This window comes from Kryptolebias marmoratus, linkage group LG14, assembly GCF_001649575.2.
Source record: "Kryptolebias marmoratus isolate JLee-2015 linkage group LG14, ASM164957v2, whole genome shotgun sequence".
NCBI classification, from domain to species: Eukaryota; Metazoa; Chordata; class Actinopteri; order Cyprinodontiformes; family Rivulidae; genus Kryptolebias; species Kryptolebias marmoratus.
This window is the reverse complement of record NC_051443.1, coordinates 18239810-18251911: the sequence shown is the minus strand read 5'-3', so window position 1 is coordinate 18251911 and position 12102 is coordinate 18239810. Positions and strand designations below refer to the sequence as shown.

The following is a 12102-nucleotide window of genomic DNA, read 5'->3' as shown; positions in this document are numbered from 1 at the left end:
CACACACACACACACACACACACACACACACACACACACACACACAATGCAGAGCACAGCTGAGTCGGCCTGCAGGATTTGAACAGGCTGAAGGGCGGCGAGGACAGAGCAGCGTGACAGAGTTGGTGCCGGACTACATTGTAGTAGACGGGTTTAAGTGGAGCGGAATGCACTGCTCCAGTTTCTGACACATCCAAACCTAACGTCATCCCGGGGAGGCTGACGTGATCATCGTGTGCTGGCAGAAATCAGGAATTTGACAAAAAGCCTTTAAAGGTTTTCTATTGTTAGAAAAAGAGTAGGAAAATGTAATGATTATCGACAACTCTTAGCTGATTTTACTTTAAATATCGTCTGTTTTCGTCTCTTTTCTTGCTCGCCTGCGCTGCAAATGAGGCTCCCATCCGTTGGAATAGAGCTCGAATTAAATTAAACCTGTGACTTGGAGGAAACGACGTATTAGTGGCTGTGAGCGAGCGTGAAACTAAACACAACGGGTCCAGAAAAAGGAAATTAGTCTGTTTTATTGGGCAATCTGGTCTGCGTGAAGAATCACATCTCATTCAGGTGATCAGGTTTTAATTATTTGCATCAACACTGTTTTAATAGACGCCTAATCTAGAGATGATTAGTAAGACTGTAGAAGCAGGAAGTGAAGGTCTCTTCGTCTCTTGCTGTCACTCCTGTTTCCTCTCGCTCCGGCTCCTCTCTCTCTGCTTTGAGTGTGTTTACGTTAGACTCGGGGTGTGTGTTCCCTCGCCGTCTTTGCCCCGACTTTTATCGCGACGAACAGAAAAGGGCGAGCTGATAACACTAAGTGTTTCCTGTTTGTCCAGGCCTGAGGCTGGCCGCCAAGACAAGCGAGTAAGGAGCCACTGTGTGGAAGAAGAGACGAGCGTGACGTGAAAAGTTTCAGACTTTTTTTTTTTTAAAAAAGGGACAAAATAGCGTTTGTATCGACCAGGAGGTAAAGTTTTCTGCTAAACGTCACCAGCGTAAAAGGAGCTGACTCCCCAAAATAATTTAATTCAAATAAAACAAACCTAAAGTAAAGAACCTAAAAAGGTTTTTATGACTTTTACTTTTTATTTAGCAAATCTGGTCCACGTTTATAAAGGTGGAAGTAAAGAAAATGTTAATATAAGCAAAGAAAGATGGCAAATCTTTCTCTAGAAAATCTAAGGGGCTTCATGGGGAATATTTAAGATCATTTTAAAAAATAAATAAATCAATGTCGGGGGGGAACTGAACTAGCAGCTACACTAATATCCCAGTAAATATTACAGGTATGTAACGTGAACACGTGTACTTCCTGGGTGTTTGTGCAGAAGTCAGGAGATCGAAAACGGTGGAGGGACAGAAAAGGACGAGGAGGTTTTCCTCCCGCAGAGAAGAAAAACAAGGTCAGCCACGGAGAAGCAGCAGGGGGTAAACACCGAGAAGTTCTGATTTATAAAGATAATCTGCAGAAACAAACTGAAAGATATAAGGTTGATGAGAGCAGGATGAAACGGTTCTAATCCAAAATGCTTGTACTTTTGTCAGAGAACGAGAACAATAAGTATCCTCAATCCCAAAATCACACACTAACCCACATTTGTCCTTTGTGCAAGCAGGACTTATTCAGACAGAGGGATTTAGGTTAGCCAGGAGGTAAGAAAGGGAACATCATGTAGGTTAAAAAAAAACAACAACAACAAAACTATTGTTTCCAAACGGCTCAGAGACAGAAAGGAATATGGAAAGGCTGTGCAGAAAAATAAAAGAAGGCAAAAGTAAAGAAAAGAGAGACTGACAGATGTGGAGCATCTCTGCTCTTTGATCGATAGAGGCTCAGACGTCCCCAACAACACAGCTTTCTCCTGGGCCACAGCTGAAACTGCTTACTGCTTTCTGTAGTGCACACACACACACACACACACACCGCAGCTGTTTAGACTCTGAAACCAAGAATAAAAGAGTAAGTATGCTGAAAAGTTAAACAAAGACCAGATGGTTGCTCTTCCAGTGACAAACAGTGATGTGAGGAAAAATATCACGCCCTCCAACTTACCGCTCTAGTTTTTTTTTTTTTTATGAACTTCAGCTGTGATCAGTCCGAGCTCAGGCAGTTACTTCAGCCTCAGTGCAGCTCTCTGGAGTCAGAATACTTTACATTTATTATATCGCTGGAATTAAGTAAATGAATAAAACAGCACTTTTAACATCCGGTGCTGAGACTGCCAATAGGTATATGTTTTCATCATACAGAGAAGTTACTCACAAATGGGTTAAAAATATGTCTGTTTAGACATTAAACACTGTGTTGCTGTGTGTGTTTCAGTTAGGGCGGCACGATATTTGGAAAAACTGCGATATTATCATTTAATATTGCTGTGACGCAATAAATTAACATTTTTTTCTCTTGTGTCATCGCCATCATCTAAACCAGGCGTGAGCATCGAGGACAGCGAGATGATTCATTGCAGTCCAAGCAGCTCTTTGCCATGCTGATATTGTGCTCACAGATAAATTTGCAATACATTGTGCAGCCCTAATTTCATCATCATTAAGGTTTCCTTTATTCCACAATCAAAGGTATAAGTCGACCACTTTGTATCATTTGCTCCACAAATATAAAAACCTATAATCCTGTTTAGGACATTTAGACGTTGTGTAAAATTCAAATAAAAACACCAGATCGTTTCTGCTGTAGATCTATGAAGCCTCCATTAACTGGGACAAGTTGTTTATGTTACATAAAATAGTTCAGTCAAAATGAACTAGATTTTCTTCAACTACGGCATAAAGTATCATTAAGAGAATCCCTCTGGATTCACGGCAAACAGAGAAATAAAAGCTTGAAATCAAACTAAATCAGGTAAAAAGAAAAGGGGTTGTGACTAGGCTCATCAGTTTTGTTCAAAATCTGCTGCTTGGTGTTTTTATTTCATCACAAAAATGATCATAATAGTTTATTTCTTATGTACAGACGGATCTGTCTCCACTTCAGCAAGGGGTCCCAGAAAACACGTTTAGTAACCTCCGCCTGCAGTACATTAAACGTTACCACTTCGTCAGAATATAATTAATAAGGGCTTGTAAATGAACTGTTTCATTTTCTTTCGGCTGAAATGTACTCCTACTTCAACTTCCAAGCTGAAGGGCATGGCCAGCACGGAGCATTACGGAGCTCCAGTAAAAAAACTTCCTCCAGATACAAATAGCCTTTCCTGTCCTATAAATAAACACTGTTGGGGTTGGAACGCGACCAGCCTCATTAAACCTGGAAGCTGCTCATAAAGTCATTGAAGTTGGAGAAAAAAAACGAAACAAAAACAACATCACTTATTTAAGTCGAGATAAGGAAGGCAGTTTAAACACACACACCGACACACAGGAGACGTTCTATCGAGTGTAATAAAAAAACAACATTACACAGTCTCATTGGTCATTATGTTGAGCTCAAAGCAAAACACTTCAGGGAAAAAAGGACTTAAACAGTTCCTGAGATGTTTTTATAAACCTGCCTGTCGTCTCTGTAGAACCAAACATAATATCTTTGGGATCCAAGAAAAAAAAAGTCCCTTCTAAAATGATAAATCAAACCTTGTAATGCCTTTAATGAAGGTATTTGATCGTTTCTTTTTTTCAGGTTAAACTGATTTCCCTTTTCTCGACCTCCCAAGATCCTAAATTTAAGTCACTAATTGAAGTGGGAAAACTTTCAAACGGGATGCCCCTTCAAGAAGTCTATGAACTTTTGCGGATTCCTTTAACGTAAACGTGCTGTGTTATACCAACAGTTTTAAGATTTTACTAATATACTCTAAACAGCTACAGATAAGGACATAGAATTCTGTTTTCAACGCTTGTTAAAGATTGCTCACGACACCAAACTTAATACATCTGAATAACAGCAAGTTAGGATTCAGCCCAAGCTTCCCTCCCTCCATCTGCTTCCTGGGAATGTTCTCCCACTTTTTCTTCAAACTAATCAAACTCGGAGCTTATCGTCTGATCTGACTTCAGCACAGCTTCTCTATCGCACGCTTTGGTTCCCGTCATCTTGTCGGTCTTCTCTTTAGTCACGCTCCTGCGTTCCTACAGTCTGGGACTGAAACACAGACCTGTGAGCTGATTTCTGTTTTAAATATCAGAACTCGTTTCCAGCCAGAGTTTTAAACTGAAAAAACCCCGTTCTTACACGCTTCACGTGACTAATACTAACACGAAGCAGCGGACAAGCAGCTTCCATCGCAACACGCCACAGAACGGCTCACACCTACACACTGATATGCATACAATCCCCAGGACACACCGGGATCACTCATCTCCCACGGAGCATTTCAGATATTTGCAGACAAACGGGTTTTCTGGTTCAGTATTTGGAGCTCGTGTACACGCCTGATAAATACATACATCCCAACAGGAACTGCTACTTAAAGTGGATCTATGTACTAACCATTCATTGGTATAAGGGTATTAATACAACAATGACAGGCTGATTATTTTCAGAACTGAATCCCAATCCTTTAAGGTTTTTTGTCTAATTATTAGTGAATTGAATGAACCCTGAAAGGCAGACGGAGTTGGTGGAGTGATAACTAAAGCCCATTTATTGAATTAAATTAAAGCAGGAATCACTGCAAACCTTTGCTTTTTTACCTCAGCAATGACTACGTGAACAGCCTACCATCCGGATCTCGCCACAGCCTGAATATACAGTTTGAAGCAAGAGTCCTAATTATCCTCCGGGCGGCTGCACTACATCCTGCTGACGACTGATGACACATAGCTGCACACCCTTCCTCCACCTCCCCCCTTCCAGATTAATGCAGGGCAGTCCCAGAGGTTTTACTGTCTCTCTCTCTCTCTCTCCCAGCACTAATACCCTTTTCTCCTGCTGCTGGCCAGAACACACCACCGCGTGCCAAACCAAGTCCGGCTCGTCCAAACCAAACACGGCCAAGTGGGGATACTTCAGGCAGCAGTTCAATTAAAAGAAACTCATCTAGAACTCCTGAGTCCTCCTGAGCTATTCTCTGCCATTGTTTTGTGTTATGTCAGTAAAAAGACACAAAGTGAAACATCCTTTTTTTTCCTTCCCTCTTTCACCTCCATGATGTGAATCCTGAGAAACATCGCGGTTCAGTGTTTTTTTTTTTTTTTAAACAAACAAGGCCTTTTTCTGGAAATGTTTTCAGATGATCAGCATGTGATGTTCTCTGCCGTTCTGCTCCAGTTAACGCAGCGGACACATTTCATAACTCCAGATAAGGATGACTACGTCCCTCTCTCTCTCTCTCTCGATCGAGTTCACACGGCTCAACCAACACCCTAAACATTTGGAAGGTGCCAAAAAAAAAAAAAAAAACACACACACACACACTCGGCCAACAGCGAACACGGTTTAAACTTTAACGTCTAGTAGCTCTGATTGATTCAAGCTATGAAACAGCTGCGGGGCAGGAGAGGAGACAACTTAATCCACGCATCGATTAGACCCAGAGAGGGTGATAAGGAGAGGGTGTGTGTGTGTGTCTGTGCACGTGGATGTGTGCGACTGTGCGTAAGCTTTGAGTAATTCTGCTAAGTCTAGCAGCTGGGGGAGCAGATTTAAGCAGTGTGAGAGCTGGTTGGACGTTTATTAGGGGGGGGAGAACGAACAAGAAGAAAATACACAGATGAAAACATACACTGATTCAGTGCTTTAAGTGTGTGTGTGTGTGTGTGTGTGTGTGTGTGTGTGTGGTGCAGGAACAGAGATCTGAAAGCGTGACACTGACACAGATACAATGTCTATCTGTACACGTAACGAAACAAAACATCATTCAATTTATTTGCCACAATAAAACAAAAAAAGAAGAGTGAGCATTTAAAGAGGACATTTAATGTTCCTCAACCAAAAATGTGTTCACTGCAGCAAAACTGAAAACAATCAAACACTTCAAACTGACAGATTATCAATACTGACCCTCAGTTTAAGACTGTGAGGAAACTCTTTGCATATCTTAGTCAATTATCCAAAAAAAAAAAAAATACCTGGTATGTTGTAATACTGTGTACACTGCTCCAATAGAAAACACTACGTTCAGATAAGAAGAGGGGTAGCCTTTAGTTAGCCTGACGGCTGTGAAGGACCACAGTTGAACAGTGAGAGTCAAACCTGAAACACCAAGACTGGGACGGACCAGTGTGGGCCGTGCTGCAGAATGAGTCAGAATGAGCATGGACCGCAGGGCAAAAATGTGAAAATATTGATTTTCGCCGTTACTGACATTTGCGTAAACAAATAATCTGTCAATACAAACACCGTCTGGTGATCCCAGTCACTAAAATAGCAAATAATCTTCCTAAATGACCTTTAATTTGCTGGGAAATCCCTCTGTATAACGTTTGGTGTCACTGTGAAGCCTGAGTCGTCCTCTTTTTTAAACATACGGCTGGAAATTCCAGAACTTGAGTTTTCACATCGGCGCTCTCGTGAACTAAACCAGCTCATTGCCAGGAGATAAATCGCCAAATTTCAACAAACTACGGGTCGTTTAGGAGATTCTGAGAGGGAGAATTTGAAAATAATAACTCAACTTCCTCACTGTGCCAGCACGGGTCACAAATCTCGGCATTATCCCAACAGAATCCTACACTTCAGCTGAACAGAAAGCGCACCGTTGTAGTCGCACGGGCAGAAACTGACGGGCTCGGCACGCTGTCGTACATTCTTACATCCGCTTGTTTTAAAAGATCGTTGGAATAAAGCGGCATGTCTGAACTGAGTACAAATAAAAGATTCTTACACAACATAAGGGATAGAGTTGTTTTTATGGACACTATGCAAGACATGGCAAGAATGCGTGTAAGACTCTTTGTGGCTGTTCGCCAAACTCATTCCCACAAACCAGGTTACACTCCTAAACACTGCTCCATCTCCGGCCCACTCACACACACACACACACAGACAGCGAGCTACACACCTCAAAGAATTCCTCTAATTCACTTCGTCCTTGCATAACCACACACCTGCTCACAGCTCCTGATAAAGTCGGCCTCCCTGTTTGACATCGGTATGATCAGAATTTCAGTGGGCACGTCGACCCGGGCAAAAGTCACCCCCCGCGGCGCACGTCTGATGATCGCAGTCATCCATGCGTTCAGATTGTGTATTATACATTTGTCGCTGTTGCATAATTCGTCTGAAAGTTCACACGTCTGATTTCCTCTCACCTAGTCTTTTGTGCAGCATCAACGCCGTTTAATGTTAAACTTGGCGCTGCTTAGCTTCAGAGGAAGCCGATTTGGTTGACCTGGTGGCGACGCGGTCCATTCAGAGTGTTTAGGTTTAAGCTAGTTTGCATATGTCGAAACTCAAGACCCGTGGGCCAGATCTGGCCCATGGGAACATTTCATCTGCCTATAAAAATGGATGCTAACGATGTGTCTTTTTAAGCTTGATCCAAATTTCTTTATTAATTACAGTATGCTTCTTCTTAATTCTATATAATATGCAACTGGGAGAAGGTATTTGTTATTACTTTCTGAATGACTTGACATATTACATCTTCAAGTTCACTGATTGTCTAAAATTAAGTCAGATTAGAATACTAATAATTTCCCTCAGTAATAAAGCATGTCCAAAGCAATGTGTTGGAAAGAAAAGCGTGCCCAGAAGGTGTTTTGGGATAATATCCTGATCAGGGTGTGCTCCAGCTTCCAGCTAATGACCCCCGGAGACGAGCACCATGACACGCAGTGACAACCAAAATGACAAAAAAAATTGCTCCTAAACTTTGGACCTTACGTAAACCTCCTATTAATTATTATTTTTCTTCCTGCAGCATCAAAAATGCAATTTTCTCAAGAATCGGTATCAAGTTTGAAATGTTCATAACAATCCTAATCTGAAGCCGAACCTTTAGAGAGCCAGTAGCATCAAGACAGATCAGGTATTTTGTGTTATTTGCCTCCTTTATCTCCATCCTAACAAACAGATGAAAGGTTTCAGCAGTTCGGTTATTATTATTTTTCATGTTTTGGGAAAAAAAGACAACAATATTTAAGAACAACTCTGATGTTCCAGACTGGCGCTATGATTATGATTTGCAAGGATCCAAATAGGTAAAATAAATGTGACTAAATATGCTTTGAATGTTTAATTATTTGGAATTAAAAGAACGTCAGCACGACCGCAGGATATTTCAGACAGCGCCGGTTTAATGAGTAACAATTCGACTGCTCGCCGGTGTTATGATTGATGACAGGGCCACTAAAACAGGAGTCGGCTTGCTGTTAATTATTCATTCTCCAACTTCTGCTGATACGAGGTGAAAAGTATTTTAATAACAGCGTCTGCTGCTGATATGAACGCAGGCCGGAGCGATGTTCTGCTCTCCCTAACGTGACATCACGATCCCTCCTTGAAAAAAATCACAACGTTATCGCCCGCTGTCACCCCGGCACCGCTGTACGTCCGCATCGCTCACGATAATAACCCGTCTCGTTCTCGCCCACGGGCCGGCGCTTTCCGAACGCCTGCCTCGTTTCAAACCTGACGTTCGCAGAGGTGTTCGAGTGAAGCCGACTGAGCCGGAGGAGGATATCTAACGAGAAACATTTCATTAAAAACAAATAAATAAACCACAGATTCCAGTGAAGATTATCTGACTGGAAACGTCTTTACTTCACCAAAAAGGTATTTACAATGGCACCAGAGGAAAAAAAAAATGAAGGGCTGTTTTTTTTTTTTTTTTTTTTTAAGGGGGGGGGGGGGGGAGACATTCCTCAGTAATCTGTCACTGACACACACAACCTAAAATAGAACCCAGGAGATGTTTTCTTTCTATTTAAGCTGCTCTGGAGCTCTATAAAAAGATGAGGAATGGCTATAAGCTACCACGCGTCACGCTGCAAAACCTTTTGCTGCCAATTAATTTCAACCACTAAAAGCAGACTTTAGTATGTGGGGCTCAACTGTGTTAAAGCGGCTCTGTTCTAAAAGGAAAACGGCTGTATGCAACGTACTTCGCCAGCCTAAAGCAATACGGCGACGAGTTTCCTGCACCTACTGGAATCAACTAAAAAAAGGAAAGAGTTTCCTTATTGTTCAGGCCGCATCGTATTGAACGTGCAGGTGGAAATAAGGAAAGAGGGATTTATTATAATAAACCAGAGGTGGGGGGGCGACGCCTCGAACGAGTAGCAGCGCTGCATGAGTGGGAGATGTGCGAAGGCACGCGGGATGTGGCATCGGCTGCGTTTCCAGGCAACATCCACGTCCGCGGCGCTTCCCTTTCTTCCACCTACGACTCGCTGTCTCCACGAGGACGAGGACTTCTGGCTCGGCTGCACGAGTTTTCGACGGGAGAGCTCGTGCTGAAGGGGGAGGTGCCCAGTCATTTCACTCGCCCGGCTCTGGACGAAACGTTTACCTGAACAACGGGCACCGCTGACCCCCTCCCCACACAGCTGACTCAGTTTGCAGATCTGCTTTGATTTGATTTGGTCTCCGAAGACAAATCGAGGCCCTAGTTCTATGTTGCGGTGCGTTGCGTTTAGGCCCGAGCAAATAAAAGCAGGGATGTGCTCCACCTAATTCCTCCTCGAGAAGGTCTCTCCCACTTTCAGCAGAAGATGCCGTTTAACCAGAGCTCACCACACGCTCCTAACCGCCACGAATCGAACGTCTCATCCGCTCAGCGTCCTCCGCTTCTGACAAACCTTCCATTCGACCCCCCACCCCACCAAAAAACTTGTCTTGTTTATCACGCAGCCCGTCTGACTTTTTCCCGTCGGCTGCTCGGCTCTGTGTCATCAGGGGGTCACCGTGACAACAGATGAGTCAGACGCGGTGGAGACGCCTGGCTTCCTGCGAGCGCAGAACATCTCAGAGCTGAGCCAAAAAGGAAAAAAAAAAAAAACGAATGACTGTACCGACACGTAGAAATTCCTCCCTAAAGTCTGATTCCTAACCAGCAGGATCTGGAAGGGTTCACGGTCAGCGTGTGTGAAAATATTTGAGGGTTTTGTGGGACTAATCTGTCTCATTCCAACGTGACTTAATCTGAAAAAGTGCAGTGTCTGTGCTGTCTGTTTATATAAACGTCTGTATTATAATCCCTCATACCATGAATCATAGTTTCACTGCCAAGATGACTTCCAGGTCTTTAAATTCTCATGGCAACCACTCTATGTAAAACAAACAACGGAATGCTTTTTTTCTGTTTATAAGAGCTGTAAACGGAGAACTCAGACCTGCTCAATAAACATATTATTCCTCTCTTCCAACCCGTTCGGTTCTACTTAAACCGATCTTCGCAAGCTAAGAGTCGCCGCTCCCAACGAAGCCGGGAGGTCCTGCCAAATGCCACTCTCAGCCTCTGACGCCGTGCAAACGCAGACACCGGCTCACACAGGCAGACCGGCGTGCGTGCGTACTTACGTCGGTCTTTCTAAACTTGGCTTTGAGGCTCTTCATGTTCAGTCTGATCCATGCAGTCAGTCAGGCAGCCGGTTCGCTCCGTCGAGGCTGCAAAGAAACAAAACCCAGACCTTTAAACGAGGCAGATAACAGTCGTTTTTCAGCCTAAATCAGTCATTTCTGCCTTAATAAAGCCTGGACCAGTCTTAAAGCTTCACAAGCAAATCGCTCGGCAGGCAGGCAGGCAGGCAGGACAGAGTGCGGCACATCTGAAGCTCTTTCATTATTTACCCATCCCACCTCGGTTCACGAGGCTGTCCTCGCAGGTCTGCTCTGAACCCGTGGCTGAAAACGGCACGCGGATCTGTTCCCTCTCATGGACGGATGCCATAAATCACCGGGGAACCCGTCGCCTCGGGGAATGTTGAGAGTGAACTCTGGCGCTCCAGCGCGCCTCCGGCAATTTTAGGTGTTTTAAAGCTCGGGGTCGAAAAGTTAGCTGACCAGACACAGAGGTCTGTTCTGCAGGGGGGTGACACGGTCGTACGCCGCAATGGGAGGAAATCAGGGAGGAAAACAAGACGTCTTGATTCCTCTGGACACATGACGGATATCTATTTGCCTACCAAATTCACACGATTACAGATTTAAAAGGTACTCGTTACAAAACTACAAAGTGGAACATTAAAACTGGGTATTCTGAGCTAAACCAAACGATGCAGTCTGACAGAGATATGGGTCCTCACTCAACGTAAACAAAACATGCCAAAAACCACGCTGAAGTGGGTGAGATACACGCCATTTTTCAAATCTATTTTCAGTTTTCGAACGCGCTGCAGCTGGCACAAACTTTGCTTACTTTCTTTTAAATTTAGGGACCAGTTTACATCAACATAAGATGTTTTATTAATTATTAATTTTACTAGTTTTTGACCAGTCTTCATAACACTGCTGTGAGTACCTTTAAGCTGAATCAGCAAAAAAAAAACAAAAAAACAATCAAGCAGCAGCATTATTGTAGGTATTAGCTGCTTATTTGCTACATAAGCAGAAAATATAACAGGAATGTGAGGTCTAAACTGGGTGAATGGATGGATGGAGGTTTAAAGGCGAACCTGGAAATCATTTTGTTGAACTTTTACTGCTGCTAAAAGACACAAGGAGCAGCTTGGACATGAGGACTTGTCCTCTGAATGAATGGGTGAACATCAGGTTAGACAGAAAAACTCCAGAAAACGCGGCTGCCCTCTGGGACCGAGCTCCTTTAATGCACCTCGTTACTTGTTACGAGTCGGGTTTTTATTTTTTAAAAATTAATAAATAAGACAACTTACAACGTGAAACTATTGGACATGACTTACCTCGCGGGGTTTTGTGAAGCCAACGGAAGGTTGGACACCTAAAAAAAGAGAGAGAAAGAGAGGGAGAGAGAGAGCGGCTTTCTTTCTTCTTCTTCTTCTTCTTCTTCTCTTTTTATTTGGCACCGAAACAGTTCAGCCGAACAAGAACCGAGAAGCGCCGGGAAGCTCGGTCAGTCCGCGGCGGAGGGAGATGCGTAAAGACGGCTAAAAACAAGCCGACGCTACGCGGTGCCTCGGCTCGGCTCGGCTCGACTCGGTTCAGTTCGGCCCGCATATATTTTTTTAAAAAAAGTTGCTGGCGGGCCCCCCCCGCCCTCTCGCTTCTGGGGCCCTCCCTCCATGGGC

The 12102-nt window shown here is 43.6% G+C and overlaps 1 protein-coding gene across 1 annotated transcript in view; it reads right to left on the bottom strand.

Moving 5' to 3' along the window:
• rai14 (retinoic acid induced 14) overlaps positions 1-12079 on the bottom strand; it is a 33950-nt gene extending 21871 nt beyond the window's left edge. The window contains exons 1-2 of the mRNA XM_017410582.3: positions 11758-12079; positions 10418-10504 (exon numbers count right to left, since the gene is read on the bottom strand). Of these exons, the coding sequence (XP_017266071.1) occupies positions 10418-10453 (36 nt within the window). The 5' untranslated portion in view covers positions 10454-10504; positions 11758-12079. The remainder of the gene's footprint in view (positions 1-10417; positions 10505-11757) is intronic.
• Positions 12080-12102: the final 23 nt, after the last annotated feature.